At 46.9% G+C, this 22,391-nt stretch overlaps 1 protein-coding gene across 1 annotated transcript in view; it reads left to right on the top strand.

Annotated features, from left to right (window-relative positions):
• Window positions 1-18,828, top strand: part of CS (citrate synthase) — a 49,248-nt gene extending 30,420 nt beyond the window's left edge. Inside the window, exons 4-11 of the mRNA XM_054976093.1 lie at window positions 4,020-4,085; window positions 4,189-4,320; window positions 4,501-4,689; window positions 9,568-9,767; window positions 11,782-11,911; window positions 12,015-12,116; window positions 13,999-14,208; window positions 17,394-18,828. Of these exons, the coding sequence (XP_054832068.1) occupies window positions 4,020-4,085; window positions 4,189-4,320; window positions 4,501-4,689; window positions 9,568-9,767; window positions 11,782-11,911; window positions 12,015-12,116; window positions 13,999-14,208; window positions 17,394-17,564 (1,200 nt within the window). The 3' untranslated portion in view covers window positions 17,565-18,828. The remainder of the gene's footprint in view (window positions 1-4,019; window positions 4,086-4,188; window positions 4,321-4,500; window positions 4,690-9,567; window positions 9,768-11,781; window positions 11,912-12,014; window positions 12,117-13,998; window positions 14,209-17,393) is intronic.
• Window positions 18,829-22,391: the final 3,563 nt, after the last annotated feature.

Genomic DNA, 22,391 nt, shown 5'->3' with positions numbered 1-22,391 from the left:
TTGGGATCAATGATATATTCGCTTCACTCCAAGTATCTGGAATCCTTTGATCCCTAAAAACTCCATTCATCACCTCTTTTAGGAATGGTGCCAGTTCATTGGCCATTATCTTATAAAATTTAGCCGTAAGTCCATCTGGCCCTGGCGCCTTTCCTAGATTTGCGGATTGTATTGCCTTACTTATTTCCTCATCAGTTACTTCACTGTTCAACTTATTTCTCCAAGCTTCCGAGATTTCTGGAAGTTTGGTTTTCTCCAGATATGATGCTATTGATTCTTTGTTTACTTCTTTTTTATTATACAGCTTAGCATAAAATTTATAAAAGGCTCTACTGATGGTAGTCTGCTCCAAGTACGTTTTATTTTCTTCACAGATTTTATTTATTGTTTTCTTTTCCCTTTTCTTCTTCAATTGCCATGCCAAATATTTCCCAGGTTTATTGGCACCCTCAAACGCTTTTTGATTCAATCTTTTAAGGTTCCACTCCAATTCTTTATTACTCATTGCTGTTAGCTGTTCTTGAAGAATTTTGATTTCCTGGTATATTTTCTTTTTTCCTGGTCTCTTTTTTAACTGTGCTTCTTTGGCTTTTATTTTCTCCTCAATCTCTTGTCTTTTCTCCTCTTTCTTTTTCCTTGCTCTACCATTTAAGTCCATTAGTATGCCCCTTACAACCGCCTTGTATGCATCCCAAACTTTGTTGGTTGGTACTTCTTTGTTCACGTTGTATTGTATGAAAAACTTTGTCTCTCTTCTCAATATTTCCATATTCTCTCTTTCCTGTAACAAGTCCTCATTTATTCTCCAGGCTTTCCTTTTTCTCCTTTTTCCAAATTTCCATATAATTGGGTTGTGATCTGAGCCTACCATCGGCATTATTTCTACCTCCTTAGTCCATAACGCTAAGTCTTTTGAGGCCCAGATCATGTCAATTCTTGATAATGTAAGATGCCTTGCAGAATAAAAAGTAAACTGTCTGGTTTTAGGATATTCTCTCCTCCATACATCTTCGAGAGTCTCTTGTTGAATCAACTCAAAAAAAAGCTTTGGCAATAGTCCTCTTTTCTTTTGTGCTGTTGTAGTCTTTTTATCTAATTCCAAATCTGTCACTCCATTGAAGTCTCCAGCAAGAATTATCTGGTCATATGCAAGATCGTCTAAATGCTTCCTTAAATCCTCAAAGAAGCTTTCCTTTGCACCATTAGGTGCATAAAGTCCGACTACCAACACTCTCTTTAAATTCCAATTACATTCCACTGCTACAAATCTAGCTTCCACATCTCTCATAACAAATTTTGGCTGCAGCTCCTCCTTTATGTACAACACCACTCCTCTTTTTTTCTTGTTGGAGGCCGCTACAAATTCTTTGCCCAATTTTCCAGATTTTAAATATTTTACATCCTGTTTTCTAATATGGGTCTCCTGCAAACAAACAATATCACATTTTTGTTTTAGTAGCCAATGAAAAATATTTTTCCTCTTATTCGGTGAGTTTAGTCCATTTACATTCCAAGATAATACTTTACACTCCATATTCATAGTTTTGTTGGTAAGTCTTTTTCATTGTCCTTAATAAATCGCTCCATCTCCCGCTCAGATCTGATGCGTTTTTTTGCCCCTCCAAACTCAAAGGACACTCCTTCCGGTAGCTCCCATCTGTACCTAATATTCATGTCCTTCAAAGTCTGAATTAGCACTTTATATTTTTTCCGGTCCAATAACACTGATCTGGGCAGTTCCTTCATTATAATAATCGTCTTGCCATCAATCTCCAATGGATCTTGAAACTGTTTTGTCACAATCCTCTCTTTCATGTTTCTAGTTGTAAACTGCACAATCACATCCCTTGGTAATTTCCTCTGGGTTGCAATTCTCGAGTTCACACGGTACGCCACATCTAGGATAGCCACAACTTCCTCCTCCTCCTTCCCCAGGTATTCAGCCAACACCTCAGTCATCTGTTCTTGCGCTGACTTTCCTTCCACTTCTGGCAAGCCACGAAAACGTAGCTGCTTCTCCATATGTTTAGTTTCTGCAACTGACATTCTCCCCTTCACCAATCTCATCTCTGTTTGTTGCGTGTCTGCTAAATTCTCCATCGCGTCTTCTACTGTTTTAACTCTCTGCTGCGTTCCTTGTAGTTCACTTCGTATTGTTTCCATACCTTTTTTCACTTCTGACAGCTCCGATTTTACTGTCTGTGTAACCTCTTTAACCTCTTTTATCAGCTCCAATTTCGTGTCCTTAAGTTCTTTAATCATATCTAAAAGTTTTTTGTCCAGGTTTTTATCCAGGTTTTCTATTGCCGATTGCCACTCTTTTTTTGACATCGTGGGGCTTGCTTTAGCTCGCTCCCACGAATCCGCTCTCTTCCTTAACTCCGTGGCGTAAAATTTAACGTTTTTCTATTTTAAATGTCCCGGTCTTCTTATAGAAATTAAGTTTTAAAGAGTCCAAAATGTCGGGCGTCTTTTCTCTATGGTTTCTCTATGATTTTGTAATCCAAGATGGCCTACTTCCTCTTCCGCTGAAGCCGCGACCCTTCCCCTTTCAAAAATGGCGATTCCCTACTTCCTGCCCTCCAGCAAGGGCCGCTTCTCTCCAGCCACTCTATTGTTATTACGCACTTCCTGTCTCCCGTCTTCCCACAGCAGATCTCGCGATGGTGTCTTTTTCTCACAGCTCCAAAGCCACAGGTATTCAAAACAATAGTCCCATTTCTTTAATAACTTCTTTAAACTTAGTCTCTTTTTAAATTCGATTCCTGCCGAGTCTTCCCCTCCTTTTCACTAGTCTGTTGCAGTTTAAAAATCTACTTTTTTTCCTCTCTGTTTTTATCAATCTGTCCCGTCTCAGAAGATAATGATCTTTACCTTCTCTTCACTTTTCTCGGGTTGTAATCGCTGTTTCGATTTTAAGTTCTCCTCTCAGCTTCTTCCCCCAATCGATGCTTGGGTATGTAGGTCTTATGCCAGCCGAATTGGCCCCAAAACTGCCGCAGAGATTATAGCCGACCCGTCGCAAGGTGGGACCTCAAGGATCGGGGGGAGACTCGCTGTGTAGAGCCCCCCCTCGTCCGAGATCTAGCTCACCCTAGGGTCTTGAGCGTTCTTTGCCTGCTCCCCGCCTGAGAGCAGTCGGCCGCGGGCTATTTTCACCCCGCCGGCCGGTTAAAACGGCAGTCCGGTCAGCTCCGCAAGTGGAGCTGCGTTAGACCTCCATGGATCCCAAACAGGAAGTCCGGTATTAATGGAGTTTGAATGGAGTGACACTGCACAAAATTACAGTGTTTATCTGGGTAACAAATCGTTGCTTGTGTATAAGCCTTAGTTCTGTATCTTGCCCATGCTCTGTTTCCTAGGAGCAATATCATCTTCCCCTATACTGGTGGCAGAAAGGGTTAATGCTATCCAACAAAATGTAGTTTGTACTAATTGTAAATTGTGTGGACGTCTGAATTCCCAGATCAGCTGTGAACTCTGGTTTGATACCTTTAGCTTAATGCCAGCCAAGGAGCCCTAATTTGTGATGTCTTCTTTCAGACATCACTCTTAACCAGGATTTGATTGAACAATTCCTAATGATGTCTTCATGAAGCTTCTTTCTGCTGTGCAAAACCATATGTGCTTTTTAATATGATAATTCCTTCACTGAAGATGTTTCCATGTTAGGAAATAACATGTCATTTATGTGTAGATTACTTCCCACATAAAAATGTCTATTCATGTGTAAACAGTCTGTGTAGACCTGTTGATAAGGCCTAGATTTTGGGATGTTCAGGCATAAAGTAATGTCCCTAATTGTAAATACCTCTGAACTGCCCAGTTCATACTTGCTTTGTTGCCCACCATACATGCAAGGAAATAAAGTGGGATAGAAGCATTTCAGCAGGTGGGATGGGGCAGGGACTGTTCTGCTCTGTCCGCTGAATGGCGTGGATGAGTTGCTCCAGTTTTCTGGTGACCCCATCCTGATGTCCTCTTCAGTCTTTGACTGGTTGCCTGCTTTTTCCCTCCAGATCTACGGTGGCATGAGGGGTATGAAAGGGCTTATATATGAGACTTCTGTGTTGGATCCTGATGAGGTAAGCAAGCTTGAACCTGTTGCAGTAGCTGTCTAGTTGTGTGGCTTTGTCCACTGAGATGAAGTAAACCTTTATGTATGTGTCTGTGTGGGGTTTTTTTTAGGGTATCCGTTTTCGTGGCTACAGCATTCCTGAGTGTCAGAAGCTGCTGCCCAAAGCCCCCGGCGGTGCAGAGCCTCTACCTGAAGGGTTGTTCTGGTTGTTGGTGACAGGAGAGATCCCTTCCCAAGAACAGGTAACGAGCCTGTCTGTGTGAAAGAACAGGTTGTATCTTGAGTTCTCTATGTAGCTTCTGATTGGAGAGATGGCGAGAAGAGGGCAGCCTCTATCTACGGTTTTTGCAGCTTGCTTGAATGGCAGTCAAAAACATCCTGCTGTTCCTTGTGCGAAGGGTTGATGCATTTCTCCATTTCAGGTGAACTGGGTCTCCCGAGAGTGGGCCAAGAGAGCCGCTCTGCCTTCCCATGTCGTCACCATGCTGGACAACTTCCCCACCAACCTTCACCCCATGTCACAACTCAGCGCTGCTGTCACTGCCCTCAACAGCGAGAGCACTTTCGCCCGTGCCTATTCAGAGGGGATCAGCCGCACCAAGTACTGGGAGGTAACTGGGAAGTGCAAGTGGGGACGAGTGACTGCTCCCACTGTGCTAACTACTGCTGGCTTGGCTCCCAGCCGTTGAAACTTTGGAGAGTCTTCTGTTGGAAGTGTAGCTGGTTGTGGTAATGATGTTCACAAAATCTACCTTATTTACAGGCAGGAAACAATAGGATTGTGTCATAGAGCTGGTATGTGGCTTCTGATTCACAACAATAGGCATAATTTCACAGCAGTGAACATCTGAGCCTTTGTTGTCGTGAACAATAAATAGCATTTATCTGGTTCTGAATGCAGAAAGGAAAAACATACTGCTTAGGAGCTCTAGAGGAATTCTGTTTTGCTGTGCCTCAACCTTACAGTGCATTGAACAAACACTGAAGAGCAGCTTATTCTGAGTCTGCTGTGTTGGAGCAGTAAATGGGAGCTGCAGGTTTTCACATCCTAAACTGCTGTCCTAATAAATGAACACGCAGGAAGGTGCTTTATACTGAATCAGACCATCAGCCCATCAAAGTCAGTATTGTCTACTTACTACTACTACTACTATTACTACTACTACTACTACTACTACTACTACTACTACTACTAACAACAACAACAGTATTCTTATATACCGCCCTTCTGAACAGATTAGTGCTGTCAGATTATGGGTGATAAGATATGGCAGACAGATCCCTGGATCATTTCAGCAAGACACAGATCCTTGGTTCAATGACTTTTATTCAGAAATCAGATCTTTTCCATATGCACAGGTCCGTAAATTTACTTGGAGCCAAAGAAGCATCCAAGCAGTACAGCTTCTTTGAAAGGAATAGAGGCTTGAGGAAAGTACAGATCTAAAATACTCAAACATCCGCCCCCCCCCCCCTCTAACCCACAGTTTTGAGCGGGAAAAGTCTGGGAAACTTTGGCTCCTACATCAGCTAGACCAGATAAAAAGGGATGGCAACATTTCAGACATCCAGGGTCATTTCGGTGAGCTTCAGAGAAATACAGAGATTACCGGCTGCGTTCTCAGGCAGGGAAGAAGAGAAACTAAAGTGATGCATCTAATATTTGTAATGTGAAAGCAAACCACAGGATTGACAGTTAGCATTCCCTAGAACAATGACATGGAAGGAGGGGTACAGACATACATGACAAGTGCCACATTCAGAGCGGTGAACAAAATGGGTGTTGTTATTATCCCCACCATACAGCTGGGGAGCTGGGGCTGAGGGGAGTGGCTTACCCAAGGCGCAACTTGCAGAGTTCATGGCAGTAGTGGGAGTCGAACTAGCAGAGTGCTGGTTAGCAACCCTGCCGCTTAACCGTTGTGCCATAGCAGCTCTCTCAAACTGGCAGTGGCTCACCAGGGTCTCGGTGGAGGTCTTTTACATCACGCACTATTTGATCCTTAACTTGAGATGTAGGGGCTTGAACCTGGGGACCTCTGCATGCCAAGCAGATGCCCTACCACTGAGCCACAGCCTCTCCCCCACAGCCCTGAATGCCTTCATCCAAGGGGGACTGCCTTGTTAGTACCAGGTACTGGTGAAACAGTCAAGGTTGGGATGTTGAGCAAGACTGTGGACAGTCTGAGCATATCAGCTGCTACGGAAAGATAAATTTGGCCTGTGCAGTTGCCAAGTTCTGACCTTCCCCCCACCCCCCACAGGCTTTCCTTTTCCAGTTTGGAAGAGCACCAGCTCAGTTAGTTTTTGTTTGATCCTGTAGCATGTGACAAAGGACCGAGATAGTCCACTTTGTCTGTGACCTTGGTCATTTGCATGTGGAATCCAGCTGCCCTGGAAACAGGAGACCTTGGGCACCATGACATGTGCCGCTGGCCTGACCCAAATGCGCATGCACGTCTTCATCCAGCTGTGTGGAAGCAAAGAGACTTTGGCCTCCAGTCTCGTACAGCTCAACGAATCTTTCTGTCTCCTGAGCATTACTGTCTGGAATGGTGTTGTGCCTCGTAACTAGTAACTGTTTAGTCCTAATGTAGAAGTCACAAATGTGTTATATGACAACTGTCCATGGCTGGTTCCAATCCCTTACTTGTACTTGTTGTCTGAAAGCGTGCATGTACTTAAAATCTCATGTTATTGGAGTGGGCAAGGATTACTGAGATGTGGCCCTGTAAAGCAGATCAAGCTGGACCTGGTTCTTTCCCCTGCCCCTCTTCTCCTTTTGTTTTCAAGCATGACAAATCGGCATGTTTTTGCTTGGGTTTCTTTGCCAAACTATATTTTGGGCAAGAACTAGTTCATAAATACTTTCCTAGGCTTCATATAACTTCCTGCCGTAATATTTCCTTCCACCATATCTCCTTGTCAGTTCAGAGCGCCTCTGCTAACCGTAGTGTAGTGGTTAGAATGTTGGACTAGGAGACCTTGGTTCAGCTCTGCAGTCTGCCATGAAAGCTCGCTGAGTGACGGTGGACCAGCTGCATGCTCTGTGTGCATATGTCCTTCTCTCTCAGCTTAATCTACCTCGCATGAGTGTTGAGAGGATAAAATGGAGGAGGGGTATCCAATATGTGCATCCGGAAACTCTGTGGAGGAAGGGTGGGATAAAAATATACTAAATTACCATTCTGCCTCAAAGTGCTCATAAGGAGAACTGCTTTTCCCCATTCAAAATCTCTTTGCATGAACGCGAACACCTTACATGGAAGACTACTACTTTCTGAATCTTCTCCTAGTTCCCTGTTGTAAGGATCTCCCAAGCAACTCTCAAAAGACTTCACTGCAGGCTGTAAAAGAATTTTATTGAAAAGCTGCTACTGTCATGAGCTTACTCCATCTTCGCCAAGAATAACGTTCACATGCAAGCATCAAACATATATAGGTTTTCAAAGCTCAGGCAAATTCTAAAATCCCCCCTCCCCCCAGTCTAACAGTCAGCTAAGCTCAGCTGGAAGGCATCTAAGTGGGGAAAAGAGCAGAACTGATGTATGGGATTTTCAAGGTTGTGGCGTCTGGTGCGGTTCAGAGGAGCATACAGAGAACGGCAGGAGCAAACGCCTCCCTTGCATAGTGTCACACTGCTGGTCCGAAAGACAAGGCGAGTAACACTGCAGTCCAGTCAAAGAATAGCCTCAGCATTTAACCATAACCCTAACACAAAGCATTAGAATACAACCCTAACAGCAGGGTGTCGCTGGGTATGACAGGTGATGCTAAGCTCCTGGCACCCGTATTGCCAAAGGGAATGTACAACCAACCATCCCTCTCCTCTTTGCCATGCTGCCTGAAACAGCCCCCCCTTTTCTTAAAATCTTCCCTTGTCTTCTGGGAACCCAGCCTTGCCTTACCCCTTCCCTCACTAAACCGCTATTCCATGCACCTGTTCCTGTTGTGGCGTTATTTTTGCCTTGATGTCTCTTGGTCATCCCTTCCTGTAAAGCCTATAAACAGGAAAACAGAAGCAGTCTAGGTTGTTTTAATTCCAGTTCATATGTTAGCTGGCTGCTACTCTGACTCCTGTGTGGTTGGGCCATTCGTGGGCATAAGATACTGCTTCCCACGCCAGTGCTGTGACTTCATCAGCGTGTGGCTGGAAATTAACCAGGTGAAGTGCAGTGACTGTGTTACTGCAGGAACATGGAGCCCAACCGCATAGGAATGCTTTGTGGTTGGCAGCACTACAGAAGTAACATTTGAACTACAGACACATCCTCCATTTACTGAAGGATGCAATAGTTTGAGATGGTGGAGGGAAGAGATGGGTGGCAGGCGTCTTCTTCCTTTTCCTTCCACATGCCCCACTCGACTCCCTGATTCCTGGCCAATACAGCACAAAAATAAGTAGAATGGGGTCCTAATATAGTGCCCATTGGTGCCATGACATGCGCCTGCACCTTTCCTGGTACTTGCCAAGAGTTTTGGGAAAGTGGCTGGGGCCAGGTGGGGCTTTTGCCAAGCAAGGATTCTGATTGGCATTGGAGGTTTGATTAGCTGTGCAGATCTTTAAAAACATTGCTGTGGCAGCCATTTTGTGGCTGGCTGTGCCTCACGAGGCAGCCATTTTGTGGCTGTGCCCACCATGCTGTGTCAGGATTCTGAAGGTGCCTGCAGGCTCCAAAAGGTTGGAGACCTTGTAGAGTCTACTGGATGGAGAAAGCTAAGAAGTTTCTCTGCTTTTGGCTTGTTAAAATGGCAGAAAATCATTTCATTTAAATGGAAAGCCAAGATGTCTGAAAGCCAGAACTGCCCCCTCTGGCTTCTGACCCCGCAGAAAGTGCTGTCCTTCTGTGGTTCTTGGTGATAATGAGAATCAGAAATGTGTTCAGAGTTCTTCATTCTTTACCAAGCCTGTTTGAAGAGTGTTGCTGTACATGTTGTTGGAACACAAATAATCCTATTGTTGAGCACTCAAGACTCTGTATCATTGTTTAGACTATTGCAACTGTAGCTGGTTAATGGCTCATGAGCAGCTGCTGAGATGGGAGTAGGAAGACTTTGATCACGTAGACTGTGTGGAGCAAGTGAGCCAGTAGTAGTAGTAGTAGTAGTAGTAGTAGTAGTAGTAGTAGTAGTAGTAGTAGTAGTAATAACAATAGCATTTGATTTATATCCCACCTTCAGGACAACTTAACACCCACTCAGAGCAGTTATTAAGAAGTATGTTATTATCTCCACACATCTGTGGTATGAGGCTGGTACGATATTATAGTATGGATACCTCTGTTGTAGAGCTTAGAAATCTGGTGTGTGTGTGGGGGGGGGGGAATGTCTAGAAGGGTGACCATCCCTTTAATATTCAAATCACTGATAAAATATTAGGTATCATATCTTTCCAGTTTGGTATAGTGGTTAAGAGCAGCAGGACTCTCATCTGGAGAACTGGGTTTGATTCTTTACTTCTCCTCCTCTGTCACCTCCTTTCCATTCAGTTTATCTATGAAGACTCCATGGACTTGATTGCCAAGCTGCCATGTATAGCTGCAAAAATCTACCGTAACCTGTACCGTGAGGGCAGCAGCATCGGCGCCATAGACCCCGCCTTAGACTGGTCACACAATTTCACCAACATGCTGGGCTACAGTGACCCAGAGTTCATTGAACTCATGCGGCTCTACCTCAGCATTCACAGGTAAGTCCTTTCTGGCTGCGTGATGTACGTGAAAGTTATCAGGGGCTCTGACTTGTGTGGCCTTTGGGCTGTTGCCTCCACTGGCTTGAGTTGCAGAGGTGGCAAGGAGGAGAGGTGAGATGGTGGGAAGTGCTCCCCGCTTTGCTCACGGGGACGATCTTTCTCTCCTTAGGGATGGAGAGCTCACCTGCTGCCTCTCGCCTTTGCCGCTCTTTGGAAAGCGGAACTGAATAGGTGAGGTGCGTTTACAGAGATCAGCTCTGAGTGTTTATTAAATAAAAAGAATACACATGGTGTGTAAAAGCATCAGGCTGAACACAGCTACAAAGAAATGGTGAAAACATACAATCCTGTAAACCCTAAAAACTGTTCTCATCCTAACAGTGTTGGCGCTAAGATAGGCTAGTAATTCTTGGAGTTGCAGCATTTAAAAGTCTTTCATTCTCAAAGCTGGGACTTTACCCAATGTCCATCAGCATGTGGTCAAGATAGAATCCCTACCTGAAGGTTTAGTCCTTCATGGCTTGTGCCCATCTAAGGACAGTGAACAGATGGAAGAGCACATCCTTCTCATGACCTGTGAATTTATAATCTCTGGGATCAGCCTTGTTCTTCCTGCTCCCAAAGGAAGAAAATATACTCCAGCCTTTTGGCTTCTCTGATCTCTGTTATTGAGTTGTGACATTCTAGGCAGGTGTTAGGTGGTAAACCGTTTCTTTCACTGCTGCCAGTGCCATTTGCATCTGTAAACATTGAAGTGTTCTTTTCTTGGGGTTTGAGTCATCTACAACTTGCAGCTAGGCTCCCGTTCATAGAGAATATTGATGTGAATTTGAGATAGGGAGGCATTTCTCTGCAGTAGGTTTTTATTAATAGCTGGAATACACTAGAGTTGAAAGAAATGTGGGTGGACCGAGGGGGGGGGGGCACAACGGAAGTCTTCCAGATTTACATAGGAGTGTGCAGAGATCAGAATCCTGACCCATTAATTTGATTCTTTTCTTTGTATTTAGACGCCATATTGTGTATGTATGCTGTGTATGTTGGTGGATAAGGTGGCTTTCATTCTAGTTTTGAAAACAATTCTGTGCTGTAGTGATTTCACAGCAAGAGTTGTGAGCCAGTCGCTGCTTGCCATGAACGGGTGGGCCAAGCCTCTGTCATTTGTAGCATGGGCCCACCTTATAAGTGTGTTTGGGACCATTACCTGGCTATAAAAACCGATGGTTCTGCCAAACCAAATCTTAGTGTTCTGAGCATCCCTGTTTCATTCTGTTTATGTGTACATCTAAAAAAACATAAGTTACATTATTAATCTGTGAACCACCTTTCCAGCATCAGTGCAGACCTCTTAAACTTAAGTGGTACGCCTACTGGTAAAACAACCAGATGTGCCAGCCCGGTTGCATAAAATAAATTTTAAAAGTGATCCAGGATTACTAATGAGTGTATGTGTTGACGCATGAGGGGACAGTGTTACATAGTAAGTACTATCAATATTCCTAGGAAGTACAAATAACTAGGGTCATTAGAATATCAATTAGGGTCATGGTATGAACTGTGCATATGTGTGTAATACTTTGAATTATTTGGAAGTTATTTGCTGTCTTAGTTATTATAACTAACAGCAGGGCTTTTTTTCTGGGAAAAGAGGTGGTGGAACTCAGTGGGTTGCCCTCGGAGAAAATGGTCACATGGCTGGTGGCCCCGCCCCCTGATCTCCAGGCAGAGGGGAGTTGAGATTGCCCTACGCGCCGCTCAGCGGCGCGGAGGGTAATCTAAAGTCTCCTCTGCCTGGAGATCAGGGGGCGGGGCCACCAGCCATGTGACCATTTTCAAGAGGTTCCGGAACTCTGTTTCCCCGCGTTCCTGCTGAAAAAAAGCCCTGACTAACAGAGTTTATCTTAAGAAGAGAAGTCGTCTAAATTCACTGGCAATACACAGTCCGGTATTTGTATACCTTGTTTCAGTTCTGCTCTGCCTGTTCTCCCCTCCCCTGCCTTTTTTCCTGCAGCGACCACGAGGGTGGGAACGTTAGTGCCCACACCAGCCATCTAGTGGGCAGCGCTCTCTCGGACCCTTACTTGGCTTTTGCCGCAGCTATGAATGGTCTGGCTGGACCACTCCATGGTCTTGCAAATCAGGTAGGGAGCTGCAATTTTGAACAATCCTGGCAAACCCCAAGTTGTACAGAGTAGATTTGGGGAGCTTTCCCTGTTTTTACATATCATCACATGCTGCTTACAGGAAGTGCTGGTATGGCTAACAAACCTGCAAAAGGAGCTGGGCGAGGACGTGTCGGATGAAAAGCTAAGAGATTTTATCTGGAATACCTTGAACTCTGGCAGGGTGAGTGGAAACATTCAAACTTTGGTGGGTAACTAAGTAAGCGCTCGGTTGAAAGAAGCAAATTATCTGCTGTGTAGGACTGGTCAGGTTTTTGAATCAAATAGCATTTGCTCTAAGGAGAGTGCAGCAGGCAAAGAGGGAAACCCTGTTGATGAAAGGGCGAAGTGCTTCTGAAGAACTCTTTTAACTTCCCAACTGGGACTAACAGTGCTTATGACCAATGCTCTGTTAGAAATAATACAATTCTGCACCAAGAGAAACTGGACCTTATACAAATAATGCCAGATTTGATTACGCAACTCTTGGTTGGCCAAGCATTTGTACAGGGCCCTGAAACACCCCTGAAAATCTTAAATAAAAGACCACCCTGGCCTACTTCAGGAGACGTTGTCCGTAAACTTTCAAGCTTATCATTTCAAACCAAAAGGCTCAAAATTTTGCTCTCAACGATGAGAAAGGGAGATTTACTGGAAGTCAAATTCTGCACACACTACCACATTCTTTGCTTCTGTTCTGTTCTTCCACAAAACGGTTGCACATATACAACCCTGCTGACTTTCCCCTCCCTTCTTTTGATCTGTAACAAATTCGAATCTTGAATTTGTTTAATGATTATTTAGAATAGCTCATGGTTTAAATCCTATTCAAAGTGGCCAGTCTAGTCCCTGGGTGATGCTTACTGTCCTGTTAGAGGCAGGAGTGGCTTCCAGTCTGGCAGCTGTGAAGAGATGGGTGTAGTAGTGGGAATATAAACCACATTCTCGTCTGGCCAAAATGTGTCTGCAGTTAGTAACTCACCAGCTGCATGTCTGTGAACTACCTGGTCACGTGTGTTTCCTGCAGCCAGTTGAGTTTTAGAGGGAGCTGGCAATCTCTTACCGAATGTCCAGTGAACTAGGTCAGTTTTCTGCTCTAATCTCACTTCGTTTTTCACTCTCCTAACTTTGTGAACAGAAGAGAGACTCTTGCTTCTGTGTGATTTCTCTTGGCTGAAACACAGAGGTCTCAGACAGACAGACAGAAAGACTTTAGCCCTAGTCTTCCATAATAATTAAAAAGTGCCCTTTAAGATCTCAAACGTCTTGGCTATGATTGCTGTTTCATCTTATTACAGTGTTCTGGGGCTTACTATCTAGTTTAAGGGTCTAAAGAGCAGAAGGGTGGCATCTAAAGACAATGGTATTCCATGCTGATAGGAAGACAGAACAGCTTCTTTCAGAGACACAGAGCACTGCTGCCTGTGTTTTGGCAAGGTGGGTGTGAAAGGAGAGGAAGTTCCTCAACAATAAAGGAGCTGACTTGCAAGCCCTGTCTTTTCTCAAGCTCAGCCAGTCTGGCCACACTGATACATGCTTTTGTAACCTCGCAGCTGGATTACTGTAATGCGTTCTGTGTTGGGCTGCCATTGAAGTGCCAGCAAAGTGCCACTGATTCAGAATGCAACATCCCAATTATTCTAGCTGATTTAGAACATCTCTTACCCGTCTTCAGCAGCTGTATTGGCTACTGGTTGATTCCAAGTTCAGTTCAAGGTGCTGCTTATGGCCTTGAAAGCCCTTTGTGGCATAGGACCCATACATCTCAAGTACAGTCTCTTCTGATATGCCTCCTTGTGTCCTTCAGCCCCACCACCTAATGGCTGTTCCCCACTTAAGACAGCCCACCTGGCTGTTCACAAGGCACTTCGGGGTCATTTTATCTTCTGTAGCTTCTCATGGGGTATAAACAGTAGGCATCTGTGTGTGTGTGTGGTTTTAGTGTGTTGGTTTTAAATTGTGATATTTTTAATCATGACTTGCAAGCCTCCTTGAACCCACAAGGAAAAGAGGGGCACAAGCTCTTTAATCGATAAATAAGTTCTGACAACTTGCTCTGCCGGCAGGTGGTTCCCGGCTACGGCCACGCAGTGCTGCGGAAGACCGACCCTCGCTACACCTGCCAGAGGGAATTTGCCCTCAAGCACCTTCCCAAAGACCCCCTCTTCAAGCTGGTGGCCCAGCTGTACAAGATTGTCCCTAACGTGCTGCTGGAACAGGGCAAGGCCAAGAACCCGTGGCCCAATGTGGATGCGCACAGCGGAGTCCTGTTACAGGTGAGTCGGTGGGCCCAGCCTCCGGACTTCTGTGGGATGGGGGGAACAGAAAGCCCTGTGCTTCTGACGCGAAGAGATGCAAGCCAGAATCTGTATCCTGCAAGCACCCTTTGGTCCCCTAATCCGTGTGATGATGAAAAGCTTTTCGCTTGATAAAACTCCAGCAGCAACTGGAAAGCAAACTAGTCAGCTGTGAATATGTGGTAGAACAATTTTGCTGTCAACTGTTGTGGGTTGTGAGCTGGATGCTCCAGAGACTCTCACGTGTGCTACTGTAGCACTGACATCTCCCTTCCTGAAAATTTTGATGGAGAGAACATTCCGGTCGCTGAACAGTTATCCAAAGCACAAAAACCAAGAAACCCACCAGCGCTTGTTTGTCAGTGTCCAAAACATTTCACATAAATTACCTTGTAATCCTTACAGACAGCCTTGTAAGGTAGACGACAGATAATCCCCAAAGTGCTGAGGCATGGATGTGCCTGAGGGCGTACCAGAGTGGGTGGGTGGTAAGATTTGGCACTGGAATCCCCTGCACCCTGGCTCACCCTTCTCGCTGCAGGGGTCTCCCAGCATAGGCGAATTGGATAGAAACAATACAAAACGGATGTGGAATTTGCCTCCAGGGCAGGATGTGTGTGTCAGTTGTTCTTGTACTCTTAACTTGCCACAACTCTTCTGCAGGCATAGTTCTCTCTCTCTCTCTCATAGTTCTCCACTCTTTAAACCTATGGGCTAGTTGGACAGTGGTGTACTGGTGGTTTCCCAGCAGGGAGTTCTGTGAAGTGCTGTTTCAGGAATGGTGCAGGTGCCAGATTCACTCATGCTGTACACCCTCCCTCCCGTTCCAGGGGCTCAGGTTGTGCCTGACTTGCAGCTATGGACAGTGCAGATGCAACCATGGATACAGTTTCAGGGCAAGCAACTACTGCCCTGTCTTCCACAACTTGTCTCCCCCCCCACCCCCCCAAATTGCCACAGTCCACATCACTGTTCCCAGCTTTCCTCACAATAGCAGGAGGACTGGACCAAATCCAGCTTCTGTCCTTAGGAAGCCTTTCTTTGATGTGGATTGCTCTGCCACGGAGCCTCTGGGCGTCGCTGAGCCTTCTGGAGTGCATCCCAGGACAAGCACTTTGTTTGTGGGGTGTAGGTGAGAGGGCTCTTTGGCCTTGCTCGTGCCCTGCACAGACTGAATGTGTGCTCTGGAACTCACCCAGCACTCCTCTGCCACTGTTTGTTGTAAGAAAGATTGGCCGTGGTTTCCAGGCATCCTGCCTGCAGTTTGTCTGACACTCTTAATAACCTGGTTCAGGAACTCTGATAGACATCTACAGACTGCAGTTCAAAAAAACACTGATTAATGAACACGGGCAGAAGAGCGATGGTCTACTTCCCTCTAGTGGTTGCTGCTGGACCCTTCAGCTGCCAGTTCTGTTCTGGCTGGGTATGGAAGAAGGCTGAAATCCAAAATGGCCGGGAGTTCCTAATGTTATAACTAGGATGAAGGAAAAGATCAAAGAGCTTGTACCTTTTTTGAGTTTCTCAGTCGTGTAAAATTGCTTCTGAGAAATCGGTCTTGCACCCACCTTCTTCCAGGAAACGCCCCCCCCCCCCCCACCGAATATCCTCCAGCAGGGTCATTCTCTCTTCTCTCCTCCCTCCCCCTCTTACAAAAGCACAGAAAACATTTTACATGTGAACAAACAAAACTCAAGTTCAGTTGCTAGAAAAAGATCGGGTAGTGGTTCCCAAAAGAAACAGAAAAAAACCCTGGTAAAAATGTGAGGCGAAAACTAATGGCTCCAGAGAACATGCAGAAGATGGAGGGATTCAGAAGCAGTAACAGACCAGAACAGATGCAGAAACACCATATGGGAAACAGCTCATTCAAAGCAGAGTCTGCCAAAACTTCTTTTTTTAAAAAAAAAAATATTTGAAATTAAATTTTAACCAACATACAATCAATCACATAAACAATTACAAAGTGCTGTTGCTACAGTATGTACAGTCATTATATTAGTCTGTTTACAGCATGCTTGGTACTTTGTTGGGCCAGTCTTTATATCCCATTAGCATTGTGAGTCCAAAGCGTCTTGAGCTTAGAGGAAGTTACGTATGTTTCAGTATAATCTTCTTGTTGTCTTTAAGATTCTAGCTTTAGAAATTCTTGATAGGGTGTTATTATATCTTGCAATTTTTAATGGAAAGATAGTCTATAAATGGTTGCCATTTTTCTGTGAAATTTGTCAATTTAGGGTAATTTAGTGAATGTTGTATACTGTTTGTTATCTTTTCCATTGCCATGTGTTCACATACTTTATTATACCATGTATCTAAGCTAGATGGCAAAGAGTCCAGTAGCACCTTTAAGACTAACCAACCTTACTGTAGCATAAGCTCCGGTATCTGACGAAGAGAACTGTGGTTCTCGGAAGTTTATGCCACTGTAAAGTTGGTTAGTCTTAAAGGTGTTACTGGACTCTTTGCCATTTTGCTACTACAGACTTACACGGCTGACTCCTCTGGATCTAAGCTAGGTGGTTGAGGAGATTTCCAACGTGTTGCTGTGGATGTTTTGGCAGCTATTAAAAGTGAGGAGATCAATGCCAAGACTTCTGTTGATGGAGAATTGGTCTATGAATTTGATTCTACACAGCTTTTTTTTAAAAAACTGCCTAGGCTTGTCACCAGCTCATCAAGTTAAATTAGTAACTCGGACTTCGAAGAGTTTGTATATCTCCTTTGGAATGTCTCTCCTTTAGAAAGACGCAAGTGTTTTGAGGAACTGGGTGTTTGGGTGTGCCTTTCCATGGTGCTTCAGGGAAGTAAAGAAGCCTGTCTAATGGGAATTTTTTGAAATGTATTCCATCAGTTTGTCTGCTGACCAGGCCGCCTGCTAGAAGATTTGAGATGCAACATGTCTTCACCACCCTGGCAGTCCTTAGAAAGGACAGGGTAGTTTTGAGGGGTCTAGAGGTATTTTGCAGGTTGGGCTTCCAGTGGACTTGAGCAGCCCTTCATTGTGGCAGCAGCCAAACGTAGGGACACTAGGAGGATGAGGAAAAAGGTAGCCATAATCGGGGACGTATAGGAGGTATAGTTCTCATTGGCTGCATGTGAAAACAGCTGGGTTGTCCCTTGGCAGCCCTCTAACTCTCGACTCTCTCTCTCTCTCTCTACAGTACTACGGCATGAAGGAGATGAACTACTACACGGTGCTGTTTGGCGTCTCTCGAGCCCTCGGTGTTCTGTCTCAGCTGATCTGGAGCCGAGCGCTTGGCTTCCCCCTAGAGAGACCCAAGTCCATGAGCACGGATGGGCTGATGGTGCTTGTGGGAGCCAAGTCTGGTTAGAGCCAGGGACGTGGCAGAGGGTAGCTATTGAGGGAACGGTAGAGATGATACGACTTCTTGGTTTTGTTCAAAAGGGCCTTGAGAAGATCCTTCCTTTTGAGGCACTGACCATCACATTTTCAGGTTATTTATGGGATAAATTCAGCTGAAACTAAAAACGTACCCCCCCCATTACCTTTAATACCACCTCAAGTTAGATTCTCAAGTGCAGGGCCCAGGGGCAGCTCTTCCCAAGCCCCCAGACGAGAGAGTGGGCTGCTTTCTAGCTCTGGCATTGCTGCTCCGCTTGCCCCGTGTTGCTGGCCAGGAGCAGGGAATGCCGCCTCTTTAACAATCATGTCACGTCACATGCTTTTTTAATATTGGCTATGTTACCTTTCCCTTCCGTGCGGAGGAGAGACCTGCGTTCTGCACAATATCCTCTTCTTACCAAGCCAGCTGGGAGCGCTGTGTGGAGGGAGGGAGGTTCTTGCCTTCCGCGTGCTCAGTCTCCTGCTCCTTTCTTGTATGTTCCCCCTGGCTGTAAAACAGCAGAGGAGACAGAGCTGCAGCCCCCCAATCCTCTGTGCTGAGTAGAGGAGTAAAACTCACTCCCTTCCTTATCTAAGAGGAGCAGTGCTACTCTGCCCCCCGCCCCCCCCCCCCCGGTGCCACAGCACTTGATTGTCTTGCTGTGTCTTGGTGCCCATGCAGCCCCCCCATCCCCTGTCCTTTGCTGCTGAAAGCAGAATTCTAGTGAGTTTCTGCCAGGCGCACTGCAAGATCTCCCCATCCCTTCTAGTTCAGCTTAAAGAAAGAGAAGGCACAGGGTGCTCGAAGCAAGTACTCTCCCCCCCCTCTTCGTTTGGGTTTTCAGTGTTAGTGCTGTGGTATTGAAAAGGTAGAGCTGGGGTTGTATAAATCTTAAAGAAGGGATTTGGCAACACCCCCCCCCAAATGCAGGTATAATAACTGCCATGTGGTGCCCAGTGGGCCAGCCATAACTTGAGAGCAGTGATGGCAGAGAATGGAACCCATCTCCTGGCCTCCTTTCCTCTCTAGAAAGGACTTCATACACTCCTACCTATGTTTGGTCTTTTTTTCCCCTCTGTGTGTTTGTGTGAAATCCCGTGTCTCCTTGAAACCACGAAAAACAAACAAACCCCTCACTCTTTAAGTTGAAGGCACAGCATACATGGCTGTGCAAACATCTGCATTCTGTTGCAAACTTCAGGTGGTTCTGTATAAACTGCAAAATAAATGTTTTTATTAACAAGTTACAGTATTCAAGTGTCTGGTTCCTGTTCTTCAGTCTACATTGGGATCTAGATTTTTATACTGGAGTTAATTGTTTCCAGTGGCTGACTCCGTCCCTGTTACTTTATCTATTTCTTTATGGCATTGTGTCTCTACTAGGGATGGGCACAAACTGAAATAAGAACCAAAGTTTGCGAACCAGCGGTTCATCGGTGCGCATTTCTTATGAATTGTGATGAACCACTGTGACTTTTAGGGTGGTTTACTTGGTTCGTTTTTTGGTTCGTCTCTGCAGACAGTCTGGCGCCGATCAATCTGTTCCCTAGGCAACAGGGGAGATGGACTTCTGCAGACCTTCTGAAGTCCTGGGAAGACCAATGTCAGCCCTCCATAGCTTGATAGGCTGCTCTGGCTGCCAACCAGAGAGCTCCCATTCTGCTCTATGAGAGCAGAAGGAGTATATAACCCTCAGCTCTCAGGTGAGTGGTTTCAGTTTCCAGCAGGCAGTTAGACAGGGAGGAATTGCTGTTGGATTCTCAGTCACGGGGGAGGAGAGGTATTTGCTTGGGTGGTGGGTCGGGGCTCTAACTTCACTCCAGTCTCTGTGCCACTGCAGCCTCAGGGGCCAAGCCTAGCGGGTTCCTCACCTGAGGGCCAACTCAGTGCTGCTTTACCACCCACAACGCCCATTAGCACCATGAAGGTTAGAGTGGGGGACAACGGTGGTTGTGGGAGGTAGAAGTTGCAAGCCTGTCCTGCTGGCCCACCAGTGCCCTGCACTAGTGGGAAGGTCTCAGAGGCAGAGCCTCTTTTCCCAGATCCAGGAGGCAGAAGAGTTGTTAACGTTGACAGAGGAAGAGCAGCTGCTAACACTTTTTGAGGAGGGTGCGGATGATTCGGGGGGTCGTGGAGAAACATCCAGTTCCTCCACATCCCAACCACTTGGGGCTGCCCCTGCCTGCAGCCCACCCCTCATTCACTCCTTCCAGCCCAGCCACAACAACAGCAGTTAAGCCTCCGTCCTGACCCACCAACTCCTGGTCCCTGTTTCAGGCCCAGACTTTGGCAGCACTTCCTAATCCTCCCCAATGAACCCTGTGTGGGGCATTGCCGGGTCTGCAGTGATCCCAAGCACCTGTCGTCCATCGCCCTCCACAGGCATCTGGAGAGGCACCACCTGAGTATGTTGCCCCCGGAGCAACAAGAACCATCCAGCAGGGGGATGAAGAGGGCTTCTGAGCAGGGAGGAGGAGGAGGGGAACGGGAGGCCACCCCAAGGATGAAGACTCGCACTGAGGGTGCTGTGAGTGGGAGTGGAACTTCCAGGCAGGCTTCCCTTCAGGAGGTGGTTTCCTCAGGGTTGGGGGCACTGCCAAACGAAATGGGGGGGGGGGCTCAGGAGGCAGGCACTCGTGTACTGGCTGAGATGATTGCCCTGGACGGACTACCTTTGTCCATTGTGGAGGGTGTGGGCTTTCGCCTCGCAGTGGACCATTGGCTGGAGAGTCTTGCCCTCCATCTACCACTCTATGGCAGAGCTAGTCAGGAACCAGTTGTCCATAGCACAAAGATGGACCATACACTTCACAGTGGACCTGTCGAGCAGCAATCAGCACGAATACACCCTTACTGCTCACTGGTGGTCCGGAGGACCTCCAGATCACCCAGGAAAAATCAGGGCCCCAAGAGGAGGAGACAGCCCTGCCGCCAGGCTACAGAGTGCTTTTGCTCCAGGCAAGGGGGATGGATGCAGACAGGGCTTTTTTTCAGCTGGAATGCGGTGGAACGGAGTTCCAGAACCTCTTTAAAATGGTCACGTGGCTGGTGGCCCCGCCCCCTGGTCTCCAGACAGAAGGGAGTTTAGATCACACTCTGCGCCATGCGGCGCGGAGGGCAATCTCAACTCCCCTCTGTCTGGAGATCAGGGGGCGGGGCCACCAGCCATGTGACCATTTTCTCCGAGGGCAACCCACTGAGTTCCACCACCTCTTTTCCCAGAAAAAAAGCCCTGGATGCAGACCACACGGGGAGGAACATTACCACCACAATCAAGGCTAGACTGAGGGAGTGGGCACCTGTGGGTAATATTGTCCGTGGCTAGATGGTTACGTACACCAGTAGAAACATAGTGGCAGCTCTGAATGCCATGTCCCTTGAGTGCATTGTCTGCCTGGTGCACAAGATGCACCTGGTCATGAGGGATGCTCCTGAGCTGGATAGCTCCATCAAGCCCACCTGAGACCAGAGATTGGTGGACACGCGAGCCTTGTTGAACAGCTGCCGCCATCTGGCTGCCCACTTTCCCCACAGCATTAAGTCTGCCCGCCAGCTGCACGAGAGGCAGGAGGAGGGGGGAGCCCAAGCACCAGCTCCTGCAGGACAGGCCCACCCGCTGGAACTCCACCTGTGTGATAACTAATCTGGTGGAGCAAAAAAAACATGGTGCAGGATATCATGTCCTGTGTGACTATTTTGCAGGGGGGAAAGGAGCTCAGCATTAGCCGTACAGACTGGCTAGCCCCCTCCCAGGTGGTCCGTGTCCTGAAGCCATTGATCAATTGGCCTTCATAAATGTCAACTCTTCCCCCACACACCAACAGCTGTTTGGGGGTATCAGTGCTCTGAGCCACCCCCAGTCTATCTGCCACAGCCGAGCACATGGGGAAAACGGAGTGGGTTCCTCACCGGGAGACCCACATTTTAGCTATTACTGTTTATTATTTGGGGTACTTCTGGGGTCTCAGGGCTGTGGCACACCACCTGTCCACACCAGGTGCAGATGCTGTTCCCCACAAGGGAATCCTTATCCACCCCCCACCACCAACAACACAGGGCCAGTGGGTCTCGCGGCTTGGGGCAACAGACTTTCCACGCCAGGTGCAGACGCTCTTCCCCATGAGGGGAATCCTTAACACCCTCCCAGAAAAGACTACTCTTGACTAACTGTAGCCAACTGGGGAGAGACACGCTTGTTGTTGGAGACCAGTCACCCCCTGGCCACACACCTTGGGTTGAGTGTGCTTGAAAACATCCCCCATACCCTTCAACCCCCTCCTAACCCCCCCCCAGACCCTTTCCTGGGCCTCCACCCACTCGCCACATTGTGGAAATGGATTCTGCCGGTTGCTGCTCTCACCTCAAGGGGATGGGCCTTTGTCCCTATCCGCCTCCTCCCCCAGCAGAGAGACTCAGTCATCCAAAGTTGGGCTCCGACCCCACCCCAGTCTCTGCCACTGCGAGCCTCCAGGGCCAAGCCTAGTGGGTTCCTGTTGAGGACTCACAGAATATTTTAATATACTTATTGTCAGTATCATTATTATTTAGAGCACCTGTCCTGGATGGGAAGGTGTCTGGGTGGATCAGGGTTCTGGGCCACCCCCTGTCCTTGCCAGGTGTTAATGCACCCCCCCACAAGGGGAATTTTAACCTCCTTCCCCATAGATCCTCCTGTCCCCTAGTCCACCAGTGCCTGCCGCCCCCTGGCTGCGTCCCAGCAGAGGGTCTTGGTTGTCCATAGCTGGCTTTGTTCCAGGAGGCTCTGAACCCCTGAAAAATAGGTGAGAAAAACCTTAACCTGGGGACCTCCTTTCT

This window comes from Eublepharis macularius, chromosome 4, assembly GCF_028583425.1.
Source record: "Eublepharis macularius isolate TG4126 chromosome 4, MPM_Emac_v1.0, whole genome shotgun sequence".
Lineage (NCBI taxonomy): Eukaryota > Metazoa > Chordata > Lepidosauria > Squamata > Eublepharidae > Eublepharis > Eublepharis macularius.
The sequence above is the reverse complement of the archived record's forward strand: the minus strand, read 5'-3'. Positions and strand labels throughout refer to the sequence as shown.